This window comes from Drosophila bipectinata, chromosome 4, assembly GCF_030179905.1.
Source record: "Drosophila bipectinata strain 14024-0381.07 chromosome 4, DbipHiC1v2, whole genome shotgun sequence".
NCBI classification, from domain to species: domain Eukaryota; kingdom Metazoa; phylum Arthropoda; class Insecta; order Diptera; family Drosophilidae; genus Drosophila; species Drosophila bipectinata.
Window position 1 is genome coordinate 5,311,221 of NC_091740.1, and position 20,988 is coordinate 5,332,208.

General features: G+C 40.1%; 2 protein-coding genes across 7 annotated transcripts in view; one reads left to right on the forward strand and one right to left on the reverse strand.

Moving 5' to 3' along the window:
• Positions 1-919: 919 nt before the first annotated feature.
• LOC138926882 (circumsporozoite protein-like) lies at positions 920-3,447 on the forward strand. Its single transcript, XM_070282487.1, has 2 exons — positions 920-1,820; positions 3,260-3,447. Exons 1-2 carry the CDS (start codon positions 920-922, stop codon positions 3,445-3,447), a joined length of 1,089 nt encoding a protein of 362 aa, XP_070138588.1.
• Positions 3,448-7,457: 4,010 nt separating this feature from the next.
• The window catches only part of LOC108124132 (43 kDa receptor-associated protein of the synapse), a 443,392-nt gene continuing 429,861 nt past the window's right edge, over positions 7,458-20,988 (reverse strand). For 5 of the 6 annotated variants that reach the window (XM_043213549.2, XM_070282394.1, XM_070282396.1 and 2 more), the window contains one exon: positions 7,458-8,163. In XM_043213549.2, coding sequence (XP_043069484.1) covers positions 7,779-8,163 — 385 coding nt within the window. In that variant the 3' untranslated portion in view covers positions 7,458-7,778. The remainder of the gene's footprint in view (positions 8,164-20,988) is intronic. The other variant, XM_043213552.2, reaches the window with a different exon arrangement.

A 20,988-nucleotide genomic window follows, 5' to 3' on the forward strand; every position in this document is an offset into this window, starting at 1 on the left:
TCGATCGGTTTTCGAAATGGACGGAGATAGTGCCTCTTCGAAAAGCAACAACAGAGGCGCTGCAGAAGGCATTCAGGGAGAGAATTGTCGCTCGGTATGGAGTACCGAAAATAATAATAACGGACAACGGGGTGCAGTTCACCAGTCGCAGCTTCAAGAAATTCCTCGGAGAACTCGGCGTACGCCATCAGTTCAACGCACCATATACGCTGCAGGAGAATCCCACGGAAAGAGCGAACAGGACGGTAAAAACAATGATCGCCCAGTTCGCTGGGAAAGAACAAAGGAAGTGGGACGAACACTGGCCGGAGCTAATGTTGGCGGTAAATTCCGCAGTCTCGGAGTCCACGGGGTACTCGCCGTGTTTTATAACGCAGGGCAGGGAGCCAAGGATGCCGCGAGCCCTGTTCGACGAGAATGTGTTGGGCACGGGAGCCGAACAAGGAACACCCATGGAAAACGCGGCGAGACTCAAGGACACATTCGAGATAGTAAGGAGGAATATGGAGCGAGCTGCCCAGGACCAGGCGCGACATTACAACTTGAGAAGGCGGAAGTGGAGCCCAAAGGTCGGTGAAACAGTGTGGGCAAAGGAGCACTACCTATCAAAGGCAGCTGAAGGATTCGCGGCGAAACTGGCCCCTCGGTACGACGGGCCATATACGGTGGTGGATTTCGTTTCTCCAGTAATTGTCACGTTACGACACGGCAGAACAAGGAGGGAGAAGAGAGCCCATGTGAGCGAGCTAAAGGCTTAAGACACAGAAGAAACAGCAAAGGAATAATGAAAGCGGACAAATACATCGTATCCGCATAACGGGCACACGGGAAAAAAAAAAAAAAAAAAAAAAAAAAAATCCCACAAAGAGGAGGAGAGCAAGCAACGGGAGCATTAGCGGGACATTTCCAGCAACGGGAAATGAATGCGCTATATAAGTGGAGACGTGGGAGATGTTCGGCCTATTCGAAATCAACACGCAGCCGCAACAATGTCCTCAAGCGCCTCAATGATTGTGTCTTCCGACGACAGCGACATAGAGATCGTCGGCGATCCTTCATGGGACGCCAAGAAGGCAAGGTCAGAGTGGATGGTCCGGCGGGCGGCAGGAGGAGGAGGAAGCATCCCGGTCGGGTCATTCGAGGTGGAGCGGCGGCGCAGGAGCGAGGAGTTGGGCCTGCACCTGCGAGTAGAGCGGGACAGCCGGCGGCTGGCGTTGATAAAAGCTACGGAGGACATGGCGAGGGCCCGCGTCAGGGTTATAGCCCAAATGCGAAGGAGGAGCACCAAGGAGGCAAGGCAGCGGCGCATCGATGGACGCATGAGGGCAATGGTCAGAGCGAAAGCGAGAACGGCGCGGCAGCGGCGGACCCGGAAAACAGTAGAAAACGCAAGGAGAAGGGCCGCCGCCGGAAGGGTGCGACAGGCAGCGAAATGGAAGGCGAAGATACCGCCGACGCCACGCCCAAGATCGGAAAGACCGAAGGAGAAGCCATGCAGGGCGGCCCCGAGTTGGAGGAGGGTCCGGCAGGCAACGCCGTGGCCCGGGGTGCCCCCGACACCGTGTCCGCAGGAGCGGAGAGAGGAGCAGCCGTTGGAGAAGGGGCCGTGGGTGTGGCCGGAGCCGCGGAGGCCTGCGCTGGCCCGGCAGGTATCATGCCCAGAAAAACGGCCGGTAAGGCCGGTGCTGGAGCGGCAGGCATCGGTCGGAGGCGGGCGAGAGGTGCCGGAGGACAGTTGGCCGCCGGAGCTTGCCGAAAGAGTGAAGGCCGAGTTGACGAAACGGCGAGGAAAATCCGGAAGGTGGTGCATCCTGGCACAGGTGGGTGCCACATGCTTCCGGGTGAAAGGAGGCGCCAAAGGAGTAAGGGTGGTTAGGAGGAGTTAAAAAAAAAAAATACCAAAAAAAAAATAAGAAAAAAAAACTGAATAAATATATAAATAAATATGAAGAAATAAATAAAAAAAAAAAAAAAAAATGGAGAAGAGATATATTGGACTAACAAAAACAAAAAAAAAAAAAAAGAAAAAAAAAAGGGGGGGGGGGAGACAAAAGTTAGTATTTAGAACAAGAAAAAAAAAAAAAAAAAGAGGGGGTTAGCAAAGTACAAAAAAAAAAAAAAAATTAATAAAAATATATATAGGGTAGTAGTAAAGGATTTATAAAAAAAAAAAAAAGGAAAACAATATTAATAAAAGAGTTAGCATAGTTAGTATTCAAAAAAAAAAAAATATATATACATAGGGTACTGTCGGGTCAAGCAGCAGCACGGCGTTTAATGTTAATGTTTAAATAATGTTTAAATAATGTTTATGTATGTTTAGTGTAATAATTAGTTATAGGTTATTTATTAAGCTAAAGTATGGATATATCGCCTTAGTTGGTCGCAAGCCGACTCTTTCTCGGCCGCTCGACTTCAACGGGCCTATTTTAAGAGAGCTTTAGCTTCGCAATCACTATGTCGGGCCGCCCTCTCCACTATCGAGAGCTTTAGCTTCGCGTATGTCTAGTCGAGCCGCACTCTCTGTCCATATTATTAGTCACTGCTTAGCACCATAAACTGGATGATCACACTGGTTGATCCCAGTTTCATCTGCCTGCAGCATAAATAAAATATAACGTACTGTAATTAAATTCGTCTTTCATTTCCCGGCATTGAAAACGCTCAATGACCAAACAGGTACTATTAAATTAAAAAAAAAAAAAATGTGTATTAAAGGATTTAGAAAAAACAAAAAAATGGGAACAAATAATAGAGTTAGCATAGTTAGTATTAAAAAAAAAAAAAAAAAAAATGTAATAATATATAAATATAGGGTTAGTATTAAAAATTAAAAAAAAAAAAAAAAAAAATTGTGGTTAGTAAAAAAAAAAACAAAAATGGGGGAAAAGGAAAAGAAAAAAAAAAAAAAACGACCGAACAACGCCAGCGATAGGGGGGAAGCCGTCGGCCGTCTTCCGAAGGAGGGGGGAAGAGGATGGGCATCCACACCAAAGAGAAAAGCGATCAGTCACAGTTTTTTTCCGGTGAGCTGAGAGTGGCCACGAAATTTTCGTTACTTTGGCAAGTGTCTCTGTCGTTCCCGAAGAAGGGGGGAAGTGTGAGGAGAATTAGTCTCCTCACAAGCTAAGACAGCAATGGCCAATCATTAGGGGGCCGCGGGAGATAGGCCGAGGACCAATACGAACGGGGAGGGGTAGGGTTTCACCATCAAGTACGAAGACGGAATCAAGGTGGAACGTAACGGTTCCCGGAGCAGCAGCAGACGAATGGAAAGACAAGGTTACATCGCCCAGTGGGAAGACGGAATCAACGTGGAACGTAACGGTTCCCGGAGCACCAATGGACGAATGGGAAGGCAGTGAGGGCAGTGAGGGGCAGAGCTCCATCATCGAGTGGAAGACAACGTGGAACGTAACGGCTCCCGAGGCAACGGTGAGCACATGAGCCCGCCGCGCAGCGGAGTTCAGGATGGGCGACATGACTGGGGGCAGCAAAGGAGCAAGGAGCAACAGGGGAGGCGAAGGAGGCCAGCGGCACGTCGCACAGCAACAGCAGGGGTCAGCGGCCGAACGGAAAGGGGCAACGGGCGCACGGATGGCCACCTGCCAGCGGGAAAGTGGCGTGATCTTGGAAACAGGAGTAACGGCAGCCCGACAACGGGAAAGTGGCGTGATCTTGGAAGCAGGAGTAACGGCAGCCCGACAACGGGAAAGTGGCGTGATCTGTGGAGCAGAATCCAGGAGGATTAACGGGCGCTCCAGTCAGTATAAAAGGAGGCCCATTGGAGCGGCTCGGGACGAGTCTTTTTAGGAAGCTTGTAGCGTTGAGTTGGAGGACCGCCTGTGGAGAGTCCGCCAATCAAGTGTTAGAGCGTTTCTAAAAAGGATTCGGTTGCTTGAGTTGAAGGACCGCCTTTGGAGAGTCCAACAGCCAAACGTAAGGAGAACGAACGAGACAAGGAAAGAACAGTACAAGGACAGTTCCGTGGAAAGACCAAGGCGACAGGAGACGAGTTGGACCAGTTCCTGGCCACGGCAGGTAGCCTTGCTAGGAAGTGCAGGAAGGATAAGTCTGGCGCACGCCACTCGGACTCCTGACTCACAACCAACAGGCGTGGTCCTGCACCGGAAAGGACAGGCCAACTCAGGATCCCGAGCCCGGTTTCGCTCCGGAAGACGAGAAGGACAGGACGAGAGAGGATCGGCGTCGGTTGGTTTCCTCGAAAGCTACAGGGTAACAGAGTCGAGTGTGGGCTATTCCCGGTCAAAGCAGGTAGCATTGCAAGGAAGTGAGGAAAGAACAAGTCTTGCGTACGCCACGCGGGTTCCTGACTCGCAACCAACAGGCGTGGTCCTGCAGGACGCGGATAAGCCAACTCGGGAACTCACGCCCGCTTTGGAACGCGATCGGGGAGGCTCCGATCTCCCACCGAGCAGCTCTTGACCCGGGCCCATTGGCGCGTACGCGCGGTGGTCACCCGGCCGAAAGGGAGGCGTGACGTACGGTCCTGGACAGGCGACTTCCGACCCCGTCGGAAACTGACAAGACTTCGGCGACTCCCAATCCAGGCCCGCCGGTGCGAAAAGGCACGGCGTCTCCTGGCGTAGAGGAGCCGGCTGTAGACAGCAAACTCTGAACCAGGGCCGCTGGTGCGCATGCACAGCGGGTTACGGGGACGACCACCAGTAGCCATCTCCCAAACCGGACTCGCCGGTGCGAAAAGCACGGCGTGGTCCTGGCGTAGCGGAGCCTACTGCAGGCCGCACACTCCGAACCAGGTCCGCCGGTGCGCATGCACGGCGCATCTCCCTGGTGGTGCAGAGGCGACAGTCAGTAGCTATCCCCCGAACCAGTGTCGCTGGCGCGCAGAGCACGGCGTTCATCCTGGTGTAGCGGAGGCTACAGCCCGCCAACTCCCGAGCCCGGCGGTACAGCGCGTAGGCGCGTATCCCCGGCGGCGTAGTGGAGGCTTTTCAGTGCATAGCCGAAGGCCAGACCAAGTCAAAGAGGTGGAAGGCTTGACGACGGATCAACGAAGAGGAACCCCGGCAACGAGAGCAACAGCGGAAACACCAGCAACGGAGGAGATCACCAGGACGGATACACCAAGGGTCACCAAGGATACACCAAGGATCATTCCCGGGAACCCGCGTAAATCACCATTGTAAGCAGAGAGAGTAGAGAATAAAGAGACTGCACAACGGAAAGCTATTTGTATTATTTTCTGGGCTTGGGCAATCACGTCGAATCTATAAATTCGGTGGAACGGATCCGCGAAACTCTGTGAGCTAGCCGCGGCAAATTATGGCGAGCGGAAGCAGAAATAATAGTTCGTTACACACTAAGCGTAAACACGTATTCTTTTCACCCCTGCTTACGTTTGAAAATTCCTCTGCGACTTCTGATCAGGCCATTGCCGATCTATTCGCAGAATTTTTTCAAACAACTTATTCTCCGCCTAAATTGACAGATCAGCCTTACGAATATAACATTCAAGCAGCAAATCTTATTTTCTGTCCGTTTTTTTTCTGAGAACAACTTATTATCTGGTCTTTTAAGGGTAAAACCCATTTGTTCGCCAGGCCCCGACGGAGTACCAGGCTGTGTGCTAAAATACTGCGCCAGGGCTCTGTGCAAACCTCTTCTAAGACTTTTCAACTTATCTTTGGAAACCTCGATTTTTCCCCTTAAGTGGAAGGAATCATTTATAATTCCCCTACATAAAAAGGGGAAAAAGTCCGAGGCTGCGAACTACAGAGGCATCTCTAAGTTGTCGGCAATTCCAAAGTTATTTGAAAAATTAATTACCCCTCATTTGCAACACCTTTGCTCTTCGATTATCACTCCTTGTCTACATGGCTTTATTAAGCGTCGCTCCACCACCACAAACTTATTGGAGTTGACATCCTTTGTCATAGATGGCTTTTGTAAGGGATATAAAACCGATGTAATTTACACAGACTTCAGCAAAGCATTTGATTTAGTTAATCACTCACTCTTGTTGAGTAAACTGAATATGCTGGGTTTTCCTATAGACCTCTTAACATGGATCTCCAGTTACCTCGAAGGAAGGACACAAAGAGTCTTATTTAAAAACATACAGTCCCGTCTGGTCCGTGCTACATCTGGCGTCGCTCAAGGAAGTCATCTTGGCCCGTTATTATTTACGCTTTTTATAAACGACTTGCCCCCTGCTTTAACGAACTCTTTAGTTCTTATGTATGCAGATGATGTAAAGCTTTGTCTTCAGTACAAATCCATCTCTGCCCAATGCAGTCTTCAGTCTGACCTTGATAACTTTCAAAAATGGTGTTTAGCTAATGATCTAATACTTAATGGATCAAAATGCAAACATATGTCTTTTTATCGATCTTGCCCTCTCCAAGCTACTTTTTCTATTAATGGGATTGCCTTGGAAAAATTAATCCAGGTTAATGATCTCGGCATCCTATTAGACATCAAAGTTAAATTTGCCGACCATATTTCCTTAATGGTTAATAAGGCTAAAGGAGTCCTTGGTTTTATCAAAAGGTGGTCAAAAGAATTTAATGACCCCTATATAACCAAAACACAATTCATTTCTTTGGTCCGTCCTATACTGGAGTACGGTTCATGTGTCTGGAGTCCCCAATATGGAGTACATCAGGACCGCATAAAATCCGTACAAAAGAATTTCCTAAGTTTTTCACTTAGAGGTCTAAACTGGGATGCAAATCTTCAACTTCCATCTTATAGTAGTAGACTCTTACTCATAAACTTACCTAGCTTAACAAATCGTAGGACAATGCTCGGTGTAGTCTTCCTGCATAACCTTATTAACGGGGATGTAGATAGCCAGCATTTACTAACACGCTTAAATTTTAACATTCCTAATAGAAGGACTCGAAACTTTAGTCCTCTGTTCCTTAGCCAAATTTCAAATAGCTTAATATGTACTAACGAATCGTTTCTCGAGCGCCCCTCGGTCGTCTGGGCCTCTAAGCTTTATGATGAATACAGGAATGCTAGCTGAGGCTCTTATTGATGCACAAACTATTTCCAAATTCTGAAAGACCGCACAAAAAAAAAAAAAAAAAAAATTGGGTCGGAAAAAGTTTCCTCCTTAGAAAATATAGATAGGAAAGAGTAGTTTTTCATTTGTTTAGGAAAAGTTGCTAGCAAAGCTTTCTTTAAAATAAAATACACTATTTAAGTGCCCATTCCAACTTTTGACTTAACGAAAAATTTAAAAAAAAATACGTTTTTTTGCTCAGTGAATGCTTTTCTCTCATTGTTTTTCTCTGCTTCGCTTACACTCAAATTTTAAACATGTGTGCGTTTTGCCCCCACTGTTCTACATATTAGTACATTTTAAACCCATGCATGCACCCCCGCGCCTTCTCACCTTAAATTTATGGCAATTTATATTAACATTGTAACATTGTGTTTATTTAAGAAAATATCTACAAATATTACATATTTTGAGCCATTTTTAACTTTTAACAATGCATTTAAATTTACAAAATGTAAGCTTCAATGAGGTACTTTAGTTTTTAAATAAATAGGGAAATATTAAGTAATAAAAATAAATATTAAGTAATTTAAATAATAATATTATTAGGAAATAGACATTAAGAATATTTTAGGAAATAATAAAGGCCTTATTAGTCTAAAGGCCTAAAGTCCTTAATTTTGTTATCTTTTTAGGGCATTTAAAATGCAATATTTAAAACACGATAATTTTGTGGCCGACTTTGCAGCAAGCAAATTTAATAAGTCACGTTTTCATGATCACCCTAAACCGATGATGTTGCATTTTGGGCGCTATCTATAGTAAGGCTGGATGCTCGCATGCTTAACGAAGCTAATGATAAGTCACTGTTATACATAACTTTTGGAGACAAAAAAGTTAAATTTTCATTATCCGGAACCGGTTTATTTTTATTAGTAAATATTGACGATGGCAAAAATGTTTCAGAGTCAATTTCCAGGAGACCATCAATGGACAAAAGGTTTGACTTTATGTCAACAGTAACGGCGCTTCCTCCGTCGGTACTTTCAGACTCCACCGCTGTCGGAACACTGCTACAAAGGTGCATACGGGAACTTATGAGCTTGTTACAGGCTGGACATGATCGAGACGCATTTTTGTCACGTCGTCGCATTACATCAAAGGCGCATCTATATTGAAATTAAAAAATTATTTTTTAATAAATATTATTAAATATTATATTAATAATTTTATAAAAAAGTATTATAAGAATATATTATCCGTAATAAATATTATTAAAAATTATATAAATAATTTTATAAAAAAGTATTATAAGAATATATTATCCGTTCCTGTAAACCAAGGGTGCCCACTCCTATTCCTCCTTTGTTGTTGAATTGCTATTTTATATGGTAAATGCAAAGTCATATGCATGTCTGACTCCCAGCAGGGCAAAGGGCAATTACCATAACAATTTTTCGTGTTTTATCTATTGTTCTCAATCGTGCTCATCCGAAAGCATCCGAATTTGTCTCACGAACTTTAAAAAAAATAAAACAGGCTTTTACTTGGTCTAATTTTACCGTACGGGCTCAATTTATTTAGAATCCGAACCAGTTTTATAACATTGTAAGCACCAAGGGGATAAATGTATCTTTTCTTTTTAGAGAAAAGCTTATTATCGGAACTTCTAAGGGCCAAACCCGTTTATTCGCTAGGCTCCGATGAAGTATCAGGTTGAATGCTAAATTAGTGTGCCAGGGCTATGTGGAAATTACATAGAGGTTGGAAAATTCATCTGCGACCTCGGATCAGGCCATTGCCGATCTATCTATTCTATCCTAAATAGACAGATCAGCCTTACGCATACAACATTCAATCAGCAAATCTTATTTTCTGTCCGTTTTTCTCCGAGAATAGCTTATTATCTGATTTTCTAAAAGTCAAACCCATTTATTCGCCAGGCCCTGACGGATTACCAGGCTGTGTGCTAAAATACTGTGCCAGGGCTCTGTGCAAACCCCTTCTAAGACTTTTCAACTTATCTTTGGAAACCTGGATTTTTCCCTCAAAGGGGAAGGAATTTTTCATAGTTCCCATAGAAAAAAATGAAAAAAGTCCGTTGCTGCCAACTACAGAGTGATCTCTAAATGACTCCTCATTTGCAACACCTTTGCTCTTCGATCATCTCTCCATGTTAGCGTGGCCGTTATCTTTCTGACTGAAAGACTGCCAACCAAAAGCAAAAACAAAACTGTGCGAGTACCGGGTATAAAAGCAGTTGCAGTATAAGCAAAAACTCCAAGAAACAAAAATGTCAATTGTGCATGTACATAGAATATATCATAAATATAACAATATTATCAATGATGCAGCCCTTAAATAAATGCATTTATCGATAGCTTGTTCTTTTCTGAAACAAATATATTTACATTTTTGTGATTTCCATCAATTTGATATTTCTTTCGGGATGTCTAACAATCGTTGCGAAATTTTAAAACTGTTTCAACAAGGAAATCGCCAATGCGACATTGTTCGTTTGCTTGGCATACCAAAACAAACGGTCTCTGACGCTATCCGGCGATTTAATGAGCTTGGCTATGAAGGTAACCATCCTGGACGAGGCAGACCATGTACCGCTAACACTTCCAGAATTCGCCAGATAGTGAAAAAGTGGATCACTCAGAATTGCAGAGTCTCGGTCAGAAAAATAGCCCGTGAAATCGGAGTGAATCGAGAAAGTTTTCGGTTGATAGCAAAAAATGAACTTAATCTCAAGCCCTAAAAGCTCCAAAAAATGCATCTTCTTACGGATGACAATAAGCGCGTGAGACTCCAAAGATGCCGTCAGCTAAAGCGTCGGGCCGCAGGTCAAAAATGGGAACGTATTTTTTTCACGGACGAGGAGATATTCACCATCCAACATGCGCACAATCTCCAAAATGACAGAAGCTGGTCTGCTAAAGCTCCAGGTACCTCTGCAATAATCGAGCGCCGTCAATGTGAGCAGTCTTTAATGGTTTGGGGAGGAATATGCGCCACTGGCAAAACACCCCTTGTTTTCATCGATCAAGGGGTCAAAATCAATCAGGAAGTATACCGACGGGACATTTTGGAAACTGTTGTGCTTCCTTGGGCCCAGCAGCACTTCGGTGATACGGAGTGGACGTTTCAACAGGATTTAGCGTCAGCCCATAGAGCCAAATTGACTCAGGACTGGTGCAAAGCCAATTGCCCGGACTATATCACATGCAGTGAATGGTCACCTTAATCGCCAGATCTTAATCCGATGGACTATAGTGTTTGGTCTATTTTGGAGTCCAGGGCATGTACTTAACGCCACATAAGTTTGAAGGCGCTGAAGCAATCATTGCTCCGAGAACGGGATCGATTATCGGAAGAACCTCCTGCGGCCCATTGCGCTAAATTTCCAGAAACGTTTAGGGCTCTGCATCGCAGCCCAAGGAAGCCACTACGAAACCAGCTGAATATATGTGAACACAATACCTATTTAATAGTTGTGTATCTGCATTTTTTCTCGAATACAGTTCCTTAAAAAGTTATGATCAAAAATGTTTGTCCGGGTTATTTATTGTCAAACTGTACATATCCTTATGTCTGTAAGTACATGTGTGCTTTTATGTATGCGCAGGCATATATTAAATTTACCAAGTAAAAACAATTAAAAAACCAAAAAATGAAAGCTAACTTCAAGCGGAGCCGAAGTTGATATACCCTTGCAGTTAAGATCGGATTTAAATCACAAATATCGGATTTAGTTGGCCGATCATTATGAGAACTTTATTTTAAATCAGAGGTCGGCACGGCCCTATCTCGGGGGCATAGGAAATTTCTCTGCCCGAGCTCTGCCACACACACACAGTATAAATGTGTGAAACGTCATGCTCAAAGCCTACTTTCTGCTATTCGTTACTAACACTAATGCGGTAAAATCATATCAATGTATTGGGGTGCCGACCTCTGTTTTAAATTCAATTTATTAGAATAGAAAATTTGAATATTATATTATTTCTATAGGCTTAATCATGATGAGAGATTAAGACATTATAGATTTCATTTTGTTAATATCGATTTCAGAGTTGGCTTTGGCTATAATATCCCTTAAGGATTCGAGAAAAGATCTGGTATTACCTGAGTTGTTCGGATTGTTTATTAAAAGGAAGGAGGCAATCTCCGAAGAAATGTTGATTAAACTGTTCTCAGCTGTTTTTAAGGCTGAGTTCTGATAAGAACTGGCTGAAGGTGGCAAAGAGCTAGAATCAGCCGGTTGATTGGAAAGAGGAGCCCCTTGAAGGGGAACAAATCTTTCCTCAAGAGAAATTTCGTGATCTTTTATAATTTGTTTCCAATTGGAAATCGTCTCTAGCGACTTTCTTCCTTCGATTGACTTGTTTTTATAATTTTTAGCTATTTTGTTGTAGGGTAAATATTTGTGAATAGATTCAGCAGCTAGTTTAGTGTTATCCTGCAAAACCGGGGATGCAGAATTTTTAGGGGTTTCTAGTAGAGGGAATTCGTTGGTATTAAAAATCTAAGGAGTGGATGGAGCTAGTTTATCAAAAAGAGCAGGATATCTCATTCCAACTTCCACTCTAGATAGGTTTTGCGATGTCATACATTTCTGTATGGCAAACGCTCTTTATCTTGCCGGACATTCAAGTGAGGTAGCGGTGTGGGAGAAGTGGCAGTTTATACATTTAAGTGTCGTACATGTCTCTTCTCTTGGATGAGAAAGGGAACAATTGCGACACTTCTCTTCAGACTGCTTACAGTGTTGAGCAAAATGCCCAAATCTGAAGCACCTAAAACATTGGCTAAAAGGAACATAAGGTTTCACTTTGATCTTTGTATAAAGGAAGTCAATTTCCTCTGGAATCTGGGAGCCTTAAAAAATAATCTTAACCCTGGACGTGGGGACAAATTCTTTGTTTTCATTTTTTCTATTAACTCTAATATTTTCGTGAATAGGCACTGGGGATGAAAAAAATTCTTTTAAATCGTCAGTAGTAAATTTAATTGGAATTTGAAAAATGATACCAGTTTTAAAAATGAAATGCCTAAGAATTTTAGGGTCGTAGCCCTCTTTTTTTAAATCAGAATTTAATAAATCATTAGCTGCTTTAGCTGTCTTGCACTCTGCCTTACAACGCCCGTAGCCTATTTTATTGACTTTTACTATATCTTTAAGTTTAAGCTTAAAAATAGTTGCATTTAGTTCGAGGGCATTAATAGGTTCACGGTTCTCTCTAGTACTGTCACCGTTAGTGAGTTTGCCAATATAAACAATATAAGGACCTTTATGATTGCTTTTATAGCTAAGCGGTATTTGCTGTGGTTTGGAGGAATCGCCGTTGTCCATTTCCATTTCTTCCTGAACTTTTTGAGAAATTTCTGGATCCGATGTTTTTCTTTTTTTAATATTAGCCGCATCAGAGCGCAGGGTCATTGCCGTGGCTGAGGGGGCATTTTTGACTTAAGGGGATTTCCTCCCGTTGTAATAATATTAAATCCCTCCTTTATGAAATTTTGAAATTCCTCCGTCTATGCAGAATCTTCCTCGATGTTGCAAAGTTGCAACTTTTAAAATGGAAAGTTCTCTTTTTTTTTTTTTTGACAGTTTAGGAAAAAAAAGTGCTTATATGTGACCAGCCGTCAGAACGTTCCGAATGGAACTTGATGGAGTTAATTAAGCTTAATGAAGCTTAACTTCACAAAATAACAAACAGTTGTTGGAACTTTTTTTTATTAATAACAATATTGACATTGCTATCCTATCTGAAATTTGGGTAGTGGATAATGCAATGTGTAGTCTAGCTAACTATAATTTCATTTGCAAGCCTCGTGAGGATGGTTATGGGGGCGTAGGGATTTACGTGAAAAAGAATATTAACATAAAAATCCTAAGTATTAACTCAAAAATCGAATCTATCGGTATATCAAATAAAAACCTTAGGCACAACTTTAACATATTCAGCGTATATGCCCCACCTAATTTGAGCATAAATGATTTTAAAGCAGGACTCAAGGAAACTATGTCCATAGCTACTAAACTAAATGGTCCCTCGTTAGTGGGGGCGATATTAATGCCAAATCGCCCATATGGGGCAGCCTAAAAAAGTTATAAAAGATTTTTCCAAAGATGAGCATGTCCGTCTGTCCGTCTGACCGTCTGTCCGTCTGTCTGTTTCTACGCAAACTAGTCTCTCAGTTGTAAAGCTATCGACTTGAAACTTTGCACACACCCTTCTTTCTTTTGCACGCAGTATATAAGTCGGAACGGCCGACTATATCCTATAGCTGCCATATAACTGATTGATCGGAAATGGTATAACTTCGGTGTTTTTAGAGTTAGAGAGTTCAAATTTCACATGAGAGCTATTTTTGGCAAAATAATACGAAAATTTCGTAAGGATCGGCTGACTATATCCTATAGCTGCCATACAACTGAACGATCGGAAATGACCCAACTTTCGTGTTTTTGAAGATAGAAAGCTGGAACTTGGTACAGATTATATTTTTGGTCAGTTTATCCGACCTAACAAATTTCATAACGATCGGCCGACTATATCTTATAGCTGCCATATAACTGAACGATCGGAAGATAGAAGTTTGGGACTTTTTTTAGATTTTGTATTGTAATAAATTGGATTATATATTCATATTCCCATAAGGAGCGGCCAACTATATCCGATGTTTGCGATATATATCCGGTTTTAACTGCAAGGGTATATACACTTCGGCTCCGCCCGAAGTTAGCTTTCCTTTCTTGTTTTTATAAAGTTCGCAAAGAAAACATGAATACTCTAGCGGACTCGATATCGAACACCCAGTCTCCAAAAGAGTTATGGGAAAAAATCAAACCCTTAAAATATTATAGACAAACTAAACCCACACCTAAACTTTTTGACGACCAGGTTCGTCAAATTTTTGTTCAGCAAATTGCAATAGCTCCTGATACCCTAGGCTGTATAAATTATAATTTCCCCAATTTTGAACTTGGATCCATAAATAGAAAATACTTTTCTCCTAATGAAGTCTTAGACTTTCTTAAGACTCGAAACCCAAATTCTTCGAAGGGATTGGATAACATTTCTTATAGTATGCTTCTATCTTTACCACCCGAACAAATTCAAAATTTTGTTTCCATGTTGAATGATATTTTTAAATACCAAATACCCGATATATGGCAAAAAATTAAAATCGTACCTGTTCCAAAAAAAAAAATTAGATTCCTCTATCATTACTAACAATAGACTTAAATGTTTGTTAAGTGTAGTTTTTAAGTGCCTTGAAGGTCTTGTTAAAAATAGCTTAGAAGAACACATTACAAAAAATCAATTACTTCCTGACAGGTCTTACGCCCTCAGGAGAAACCGCTGAACAGCACAATGCATTAATGATGTGATAAACAATGTTGCTAGTCTTAAAGCCAAGGTCTTTCATGTTTTGGCAGCAGTACTGGACCTGAGGAAAGCCTTTGACTTTGTCAATATCTCCATTCTTTGCAAAGTTCTTGTTGATTTTGGTTTCAACCACCGCTACATTAATTTCATTACTGACTTTTTAAGAAAAAGAATCCTGGTCTTGGGAAAATCCGAGGTCATTGTAAGCAAAGGAGTTAGTCAAGGAAGTTGCCTCAGTCCTATTCTTTTTAACCTGTACTCAACCGTCCTTCATACTATTATTGATCATAAAAGTCTACTTTTTCAATACGCGGACGATTTTTTTCTTATTGCTTTTGACAAAGACTTCATGACTGCAAGAGAAATTCTTGAACAAAAGGTGAATCTTTTTAAAGAAACTTGTGATACGATTAATTTAACTTTTAATCCTTCCAAATCATCTGTGATACATTTTAACAATAGGAGACGTTCTTTAAATATTATGTGCAACAATCTAGTGATTAAGTATAGTATCCAAATACATACTAATTTCTACCTAAGGAAATCCCTTGGACTATTAAAATCCACTTCTGTAAATATTATTTACCACCTAGCTACAGCTAAGGAATTAGCTAAAATTTTCACTCCTAATCTCCCAGCTGTTTTACTACTTAAAAACAACTTCGCCGCCAAAAACACTAGTTGTATCAAAACATACTTAGAATTTAAAGACATTTTTGATTCTTTAACCTATGTAGATTGCTCATTTTCTAATCCTCAGTTTTTAACATTTTATTCTAATTTTTTTAAGGGTTCTTGCCATAACAAGAAATCTAGCAGCTCTGACGTGGTAGACATTCTTTTTAGAGAAAAACATTGTTTATTAACTAGCCAAAATTTCGAAATAATTTACACGGATGGCTCTATTAGAGATAATTTTACTGGGTGTTCCTTTTATCATGTCAATAGTAACACAACTAAAAGCTTTTATATGAATAAGAAGTTCTCTTCACTTACTGCAGAGCTTACAGCCTTAGAGAAAGCCATTGAATTTGCAATTGACCAACATATTACAAGGGTAGCTATCCCAACGGATAGTTTGGGTGCTATTCAAGCCCTTCAAAAGCGGAATTCTTCTAATCGCATTGTGGCTGATATACTCAAAAAAATGTATAACAATATATTGGTTATTCAACTACATCATATTCCGAGCCATTTGAATATCAAAGGAAATGAAGTTGCTGACTCTGCTGCAAAAAACGCCAATACCTTGGGATCCTTGATCGTGTATCTGATATTTATACACGATCAATGATGCTATCACTCACATCTTCAATAAAATTTAAACTGATTGGGAGCGCGACTATAATTATTTTTGCATCCATATACCTTACCCAAACCATGGTTCCAATCTGAAAACTGCAATCTTAATAGATTGCAGATCATACAAATTAATAGAATCCTCAGCGGTCATTCTTTTGATAAATATACCCTATACAAACTAAAAGTCCATGACAGTCCCAACTGCGATTGCAATTTCAATACAATAGAAGATATTTCACACATAATTTTAAATTGTTCCAAATACGATAATATTCGCAGGAACTTCCCGCTCCTTCTAAAATACGATAACATTTATCGATTTTTTTTCTCAAGAATCAGTTGAAAATTACAGCTCAATAACTAATTTCATTAAACTGGCTAATATAGATTTATAAGGCGCCTTTTAACTTCTTTATGTCACTGGAGATAATTAATTATATTAACTATAGATAACTATTAACAACCAGCATGTGCAAGTTAAATTGTTTGTAGTTCGGTGAATTAAAAAAATGTAATTTTTATTTTTTAATTACACAACTTGGTGTTAAACCTTTATTTATTAAACGTAACAATTACAAGACACTTTTGATTTTTCTTAAATATTTTTGTCAACCGTTCGCGGTCTCGGTCAAAATGAGACTGACTTCTTAATTCTAAATCTGATCCATAGAACCTCGGCCATCAGTTGTGTTTAGATTAGAGGCTTAAGATGAAACTGTCGCATCTTATTGTGAAATTCGATTAAGCTGATCGATCCAATTTGGTGGGTACTTGAAACGCAAAAGGCGTAATTGATTGGGCTTCGGAGGGAAGCTGATGTTTACTTTTGATTTTGATTTGTTTATGGGGAACCGAGATCGGACCTTAGAGCCAAAGACAAAGCCGAAGGCAAATGCAGAGTTTGAAAATATTGTTTATAAAATTCATAAGTGGAAAGCCATAAGTGGCCTGGATTTATGGGTTGGATAATTGAGCCAAAGATCAAGCCAAAGGCAAATGCAGAGATTGAAAATATTGTTTATAAAAGCCATAAGTGGCCTGTATTTAGGGGTTGGATAACTTGCATGTATTAACACGGTCACTTTAAATAGTTGACTATCGCATCTATCTTCATTATCGTTTATTTCCCATCCACATCATCAAGCCTCAATTTATAATTTGTTCGCATTGTCATAACAAGTATCTTAAAATTTTTATTTTCACACATAGGCGTTGGCGTTTACCCGTCTTCACGGGACGGCCAAGGAATTCTTCCCCCTCTACTGAGCTAGAAATCAACTTAATTTACAAAAAAAAAAAAAAAAAAAAAAAGAATAGAAAATTTAAAAAAGAGTCGTAAGCTTCTATCTTCAACAAGAAAGGAAAGCTAAGTTGATATACCCTTGCCGGATATATATCGCAAACATCGGATATAGTTTGCCGATCCTTGTAAAAATATCACAACAAAACCAATTAATTACAATAAAAAATCATAAAAAAAAACCCCAAACTTCTAACTTTAAAAATACCAAAGTTGGTCTTACTACCAAAAACCATTTCCGATCGTTCAGTTATATGCCAGCTACATGATATAGTCGACCGATCGTTATGAAATTTGGTAGGTCGGATAAACTGACCAAAAAAATAGAATCTGTACTAAGTTCCAGCTTTCTATATTCAAAAACACGAAAGTTGGGTCATTTCCGATCGTTCAGTTATATGGCAGCTATAGGATATAGACGGCCGATCCTTATGAAATTTGGCACGTCGTATTATTTTGTTCACATGTGAAATTTTAACTTTAAATTCAAACTCTCTAAAAACACTAAAGTTATACCATTTCCGATCAATCAGTTATATGGTAGCTATAGGATATAGTCGGCCGATTTCGACCGTTCCTACTTGTTCCTAGTCGGAACTTCCGACGCACAGACGGACATGCTTATATTAATGTAGTCACATATATAACACCCCTAGTAACATATATAACATTCTGGTCTTTCTTTGCTTCCTCTTTCAATGGCTTAACTTAACATAACCTTTTTTTAATAGGAGTGTTATGGCCTATTCGAATGATTCAATGGGATTTTTCGGGATTTTAATGCAAAAGTTGTCCGTAGTAAAATACTATTTTATAAGCTCGTTCATTTCCTTTTCATTGTTTTTGATTTTTAAGTCCGCATGAAATACTTAAGTTTCAAAACAATACTGATTTTCCTTGAGTAGATCCATATACTAGCCAGACCAAAACAGCCTTTACGGCTATCAAGTTATTTTCTTTTTGTAAGCTTTGAATCTTTTTGGTAACATGGCAGTTGCCTATTCCAATTAATATACTGGGCTCGATATTTTCGTAACCTTTTATTGGAGGATTTTTTAGCTGATGATATATGATTTCCTGTACAAAGTCGATATTTGGATACCAATTGTGTTGGTAATTCTATTTTAGGAACTGTGAAGCAAACTAGTGGAATCCAATTTTCTTTGCTTTCCAATCATTAACAGTAGGGGCTGCAGTAGTAGCATCTTGGTGTACCATACTGTTATAATGGAACGTACAAGCTTAGGGTCTACAATTAATCTTCTTCTAGCATACTTTTGCCTGATTGCCTGAATCATGGCCTCATCTCAGGCACCCAAAGCAAAATTCAACGTTTTTTACCATAGCCCATCGTTTATCAATGTCGCTATCGCTATAATGTTTCTATTAATTACAAGTCGCAACCTTACATTGATAACATTTTTTTATTTATTTATTTATTTATTATTAACAATTATCTGTTATTCTAAAATCTAGATTATTATAACTAAATGTAAGGATAAATTAAGATAAAAGATATTCCATAATTTTGGATTTAATTACATCTAGGGATAGTTCAGGGGATAATAAATGGGACAATGAGTTATAATTTTTACAAATTACGCGAAATGGATCGTGTTCAGCAAAATTAGACCTAGAAAATGGTAACCAAAGGGGTCGGAAGGATCTAGTTACTCTATTAGGAACAGAGAACACTAATTTTTTAAGAAGAAGAAAAAGAAGAGGTAGGTTTAATAGTTTTAACCGGCAATGATACGACGGGAGGCAAGCAGCAGTATCCCAGCTTAAGCTTTTTAATACAAATAGCAGAAACTGCTTTTGGACAGATTCAATCCTCCTTTGGTGAACAAAGTATAGCGGACGCCAAAAGCTAGAACAGTATTCCAAGATAGGACGAACCAACGGTAAATATAGAGTTTTAGTTGCTCATAAGGCTTATTCTTTAGACCAACGTTTGATAAAAGTTAGCACATCTCTGGCTTTATTAACTGTTTATGATATGTGTTCGTTGGACGACAGCTTATTATCAAAAAGGACTCCAAGATCGTTAATTAGAGAAACACGATCTAAGACGGTCTTCCCAAGAAAGTACGAAACGATGTGAGGCACACTGCGATTGAACGTCATAACCTTACACTTAGAGCAGTTAAGTAAAAGGAGATTGTTGGAGCACCACAAGAAGACTTCGTTAAGGTCTAATTGCAGGTGCCTATGAAGGTAATGGTCTGTGAAAGAAAGACATAACTTGACATCAGCAGCATACATAAATGTAGTAGCATAGTTTACAACACTAGGTAAATCGTTGACAAAAAGAACAAACAGAAGAGGTCCTAAGTGACTACCTTGTGGGACACCAGATGAAACATTTATAATCTGTGATGAACTGTTTTTAAAGAAAACACGCTGCGTGCGGTTCGATAGATAAGAGGTCAACCACTGTACTAGATGTGGAGAAAACCCCACAAGACACAGCTTATGAAGGAGGAGATGGTGGTTCACAGAGTCAAACGCTTTACTAAAGTCAGTGTATACCACATCAGTTTGCATGCGGCTCAGAAAACCTCTGTGGATAAACGAAGTGAATTCAAGGAGGTTAGTTGTGGTAAAGCGATGCTTGACAAAACCATACTGTGAAGTGGAAATAATGCTTTTACAAATATGTTGCAGTTGGAAAGTAACCAGTTTCTCAAGCAGTTTGGGAATCGCAGATAGCTTAGCAATGCCCCGGTAGTTCTCAATAAGTGCTTTAGAGCATTTCTTATGAAGCGGAATAATAAAAGATTCGGTCCATCTCTTGGGAAGACATGCCAGCTCCAAGGATAAGTTGAATAAGATGGTGAGAGGATAGCAAAGGATATCAGAACAGTACCTTAGAACACAGCTAGGAACATTGTCAGGACCAGCAGAGAATGATATATCTATTGTTGAAAGAGCTTCGAACACATCCTGAATTCGAAATTTTGAAAAGTAAATGTTGTTTATATGTGGTAATTACCACATATTTATAATACCAGCAGAGAATGAAATATCTATTATTGAAAGAGCTTTGAACACATCCTGAATTCGAAATTTTGAAAAGTAAATGTTGTTTATATGTGATAATTTATAAGGATAAGAAGAATTGAGGTTATATGAATCGGACGAATAAGTGGTTTGAAAAAATGACGCAAAGAGATTAGCAATACCTAGCTCAAAATAATGTGAAATATTTTTATATGATTGGGAAGGAGGAATAAGATTTGATTTACGTTTCATATTGACAAAAGAATAGAAGGAGCTTGGATCATTACGAAAGTTTACCTTACAATTCATGATATACTGCTTATAAAGTTGATCGTTGAGAATGATAAACTGGATGCGAACATAAAAAAAGTTTGACTGATGGCACATCGATCCTGACTTAAGAAACTTTTTGTAAGCTCTAGATTTCCTGTTCTTAAGACGAGAAAGGTGTTTATTATACCAAGGTGGTTTTGTAGAGAATGATAATGGGACTTCAGGAACAAATTTGTTCAAGGCATTATGAATTATTTCGTAAAACGAATCCGTAGCTGTTTCAATTGTGTTTATAGACGAAAGAACATTCCAATCGATTTCAGCCAAATGTTTCCGAAGGGCCATAAAATCAGTCTTTCTGAAGCATTTGAAACGAGGTTGAACATTAAAGAAAGCTTCATTGTGAGGCACATCAATTAACACCGATGCTAATAGTGTAGGATTGTGAAAGTCTTCAGGAAGTGATAGCGGCGGGGACCGAATGACTGTCACAGCGGATGACACATTAGAAACGAGAAAGAAAATCTAACTTCGGGCGGAACCGAAGTTGATATACCCTTGCAGTTAAAAAAGGATAAATATACCGCAAAAATCGAATACAGTTAGCCGATCCTTATGAAAATATTAAAATAAAACAAATATATTACAATACAAAATCTAAAAAAAAACAAGAAAGGAAAGCTAACTTCGGGCGGAGCCGAAGCTTATATACC

Coding starts and splice junctions, on each gene's coding strand:
- LOC138926882 (XM_070282487.1), top strand. CDS start 920: ATGAATGCGCTATATAAGTGGAGACGTGGGAGATGTTCGGCCTATTCG. Junction 1,821..3,259: donor GGTGGTGCATCCTGGCACAG/GTGGGTGCCACA, acceptor TTCCCGGAGCAG/CAGCAGACGAATGGAAAGAC.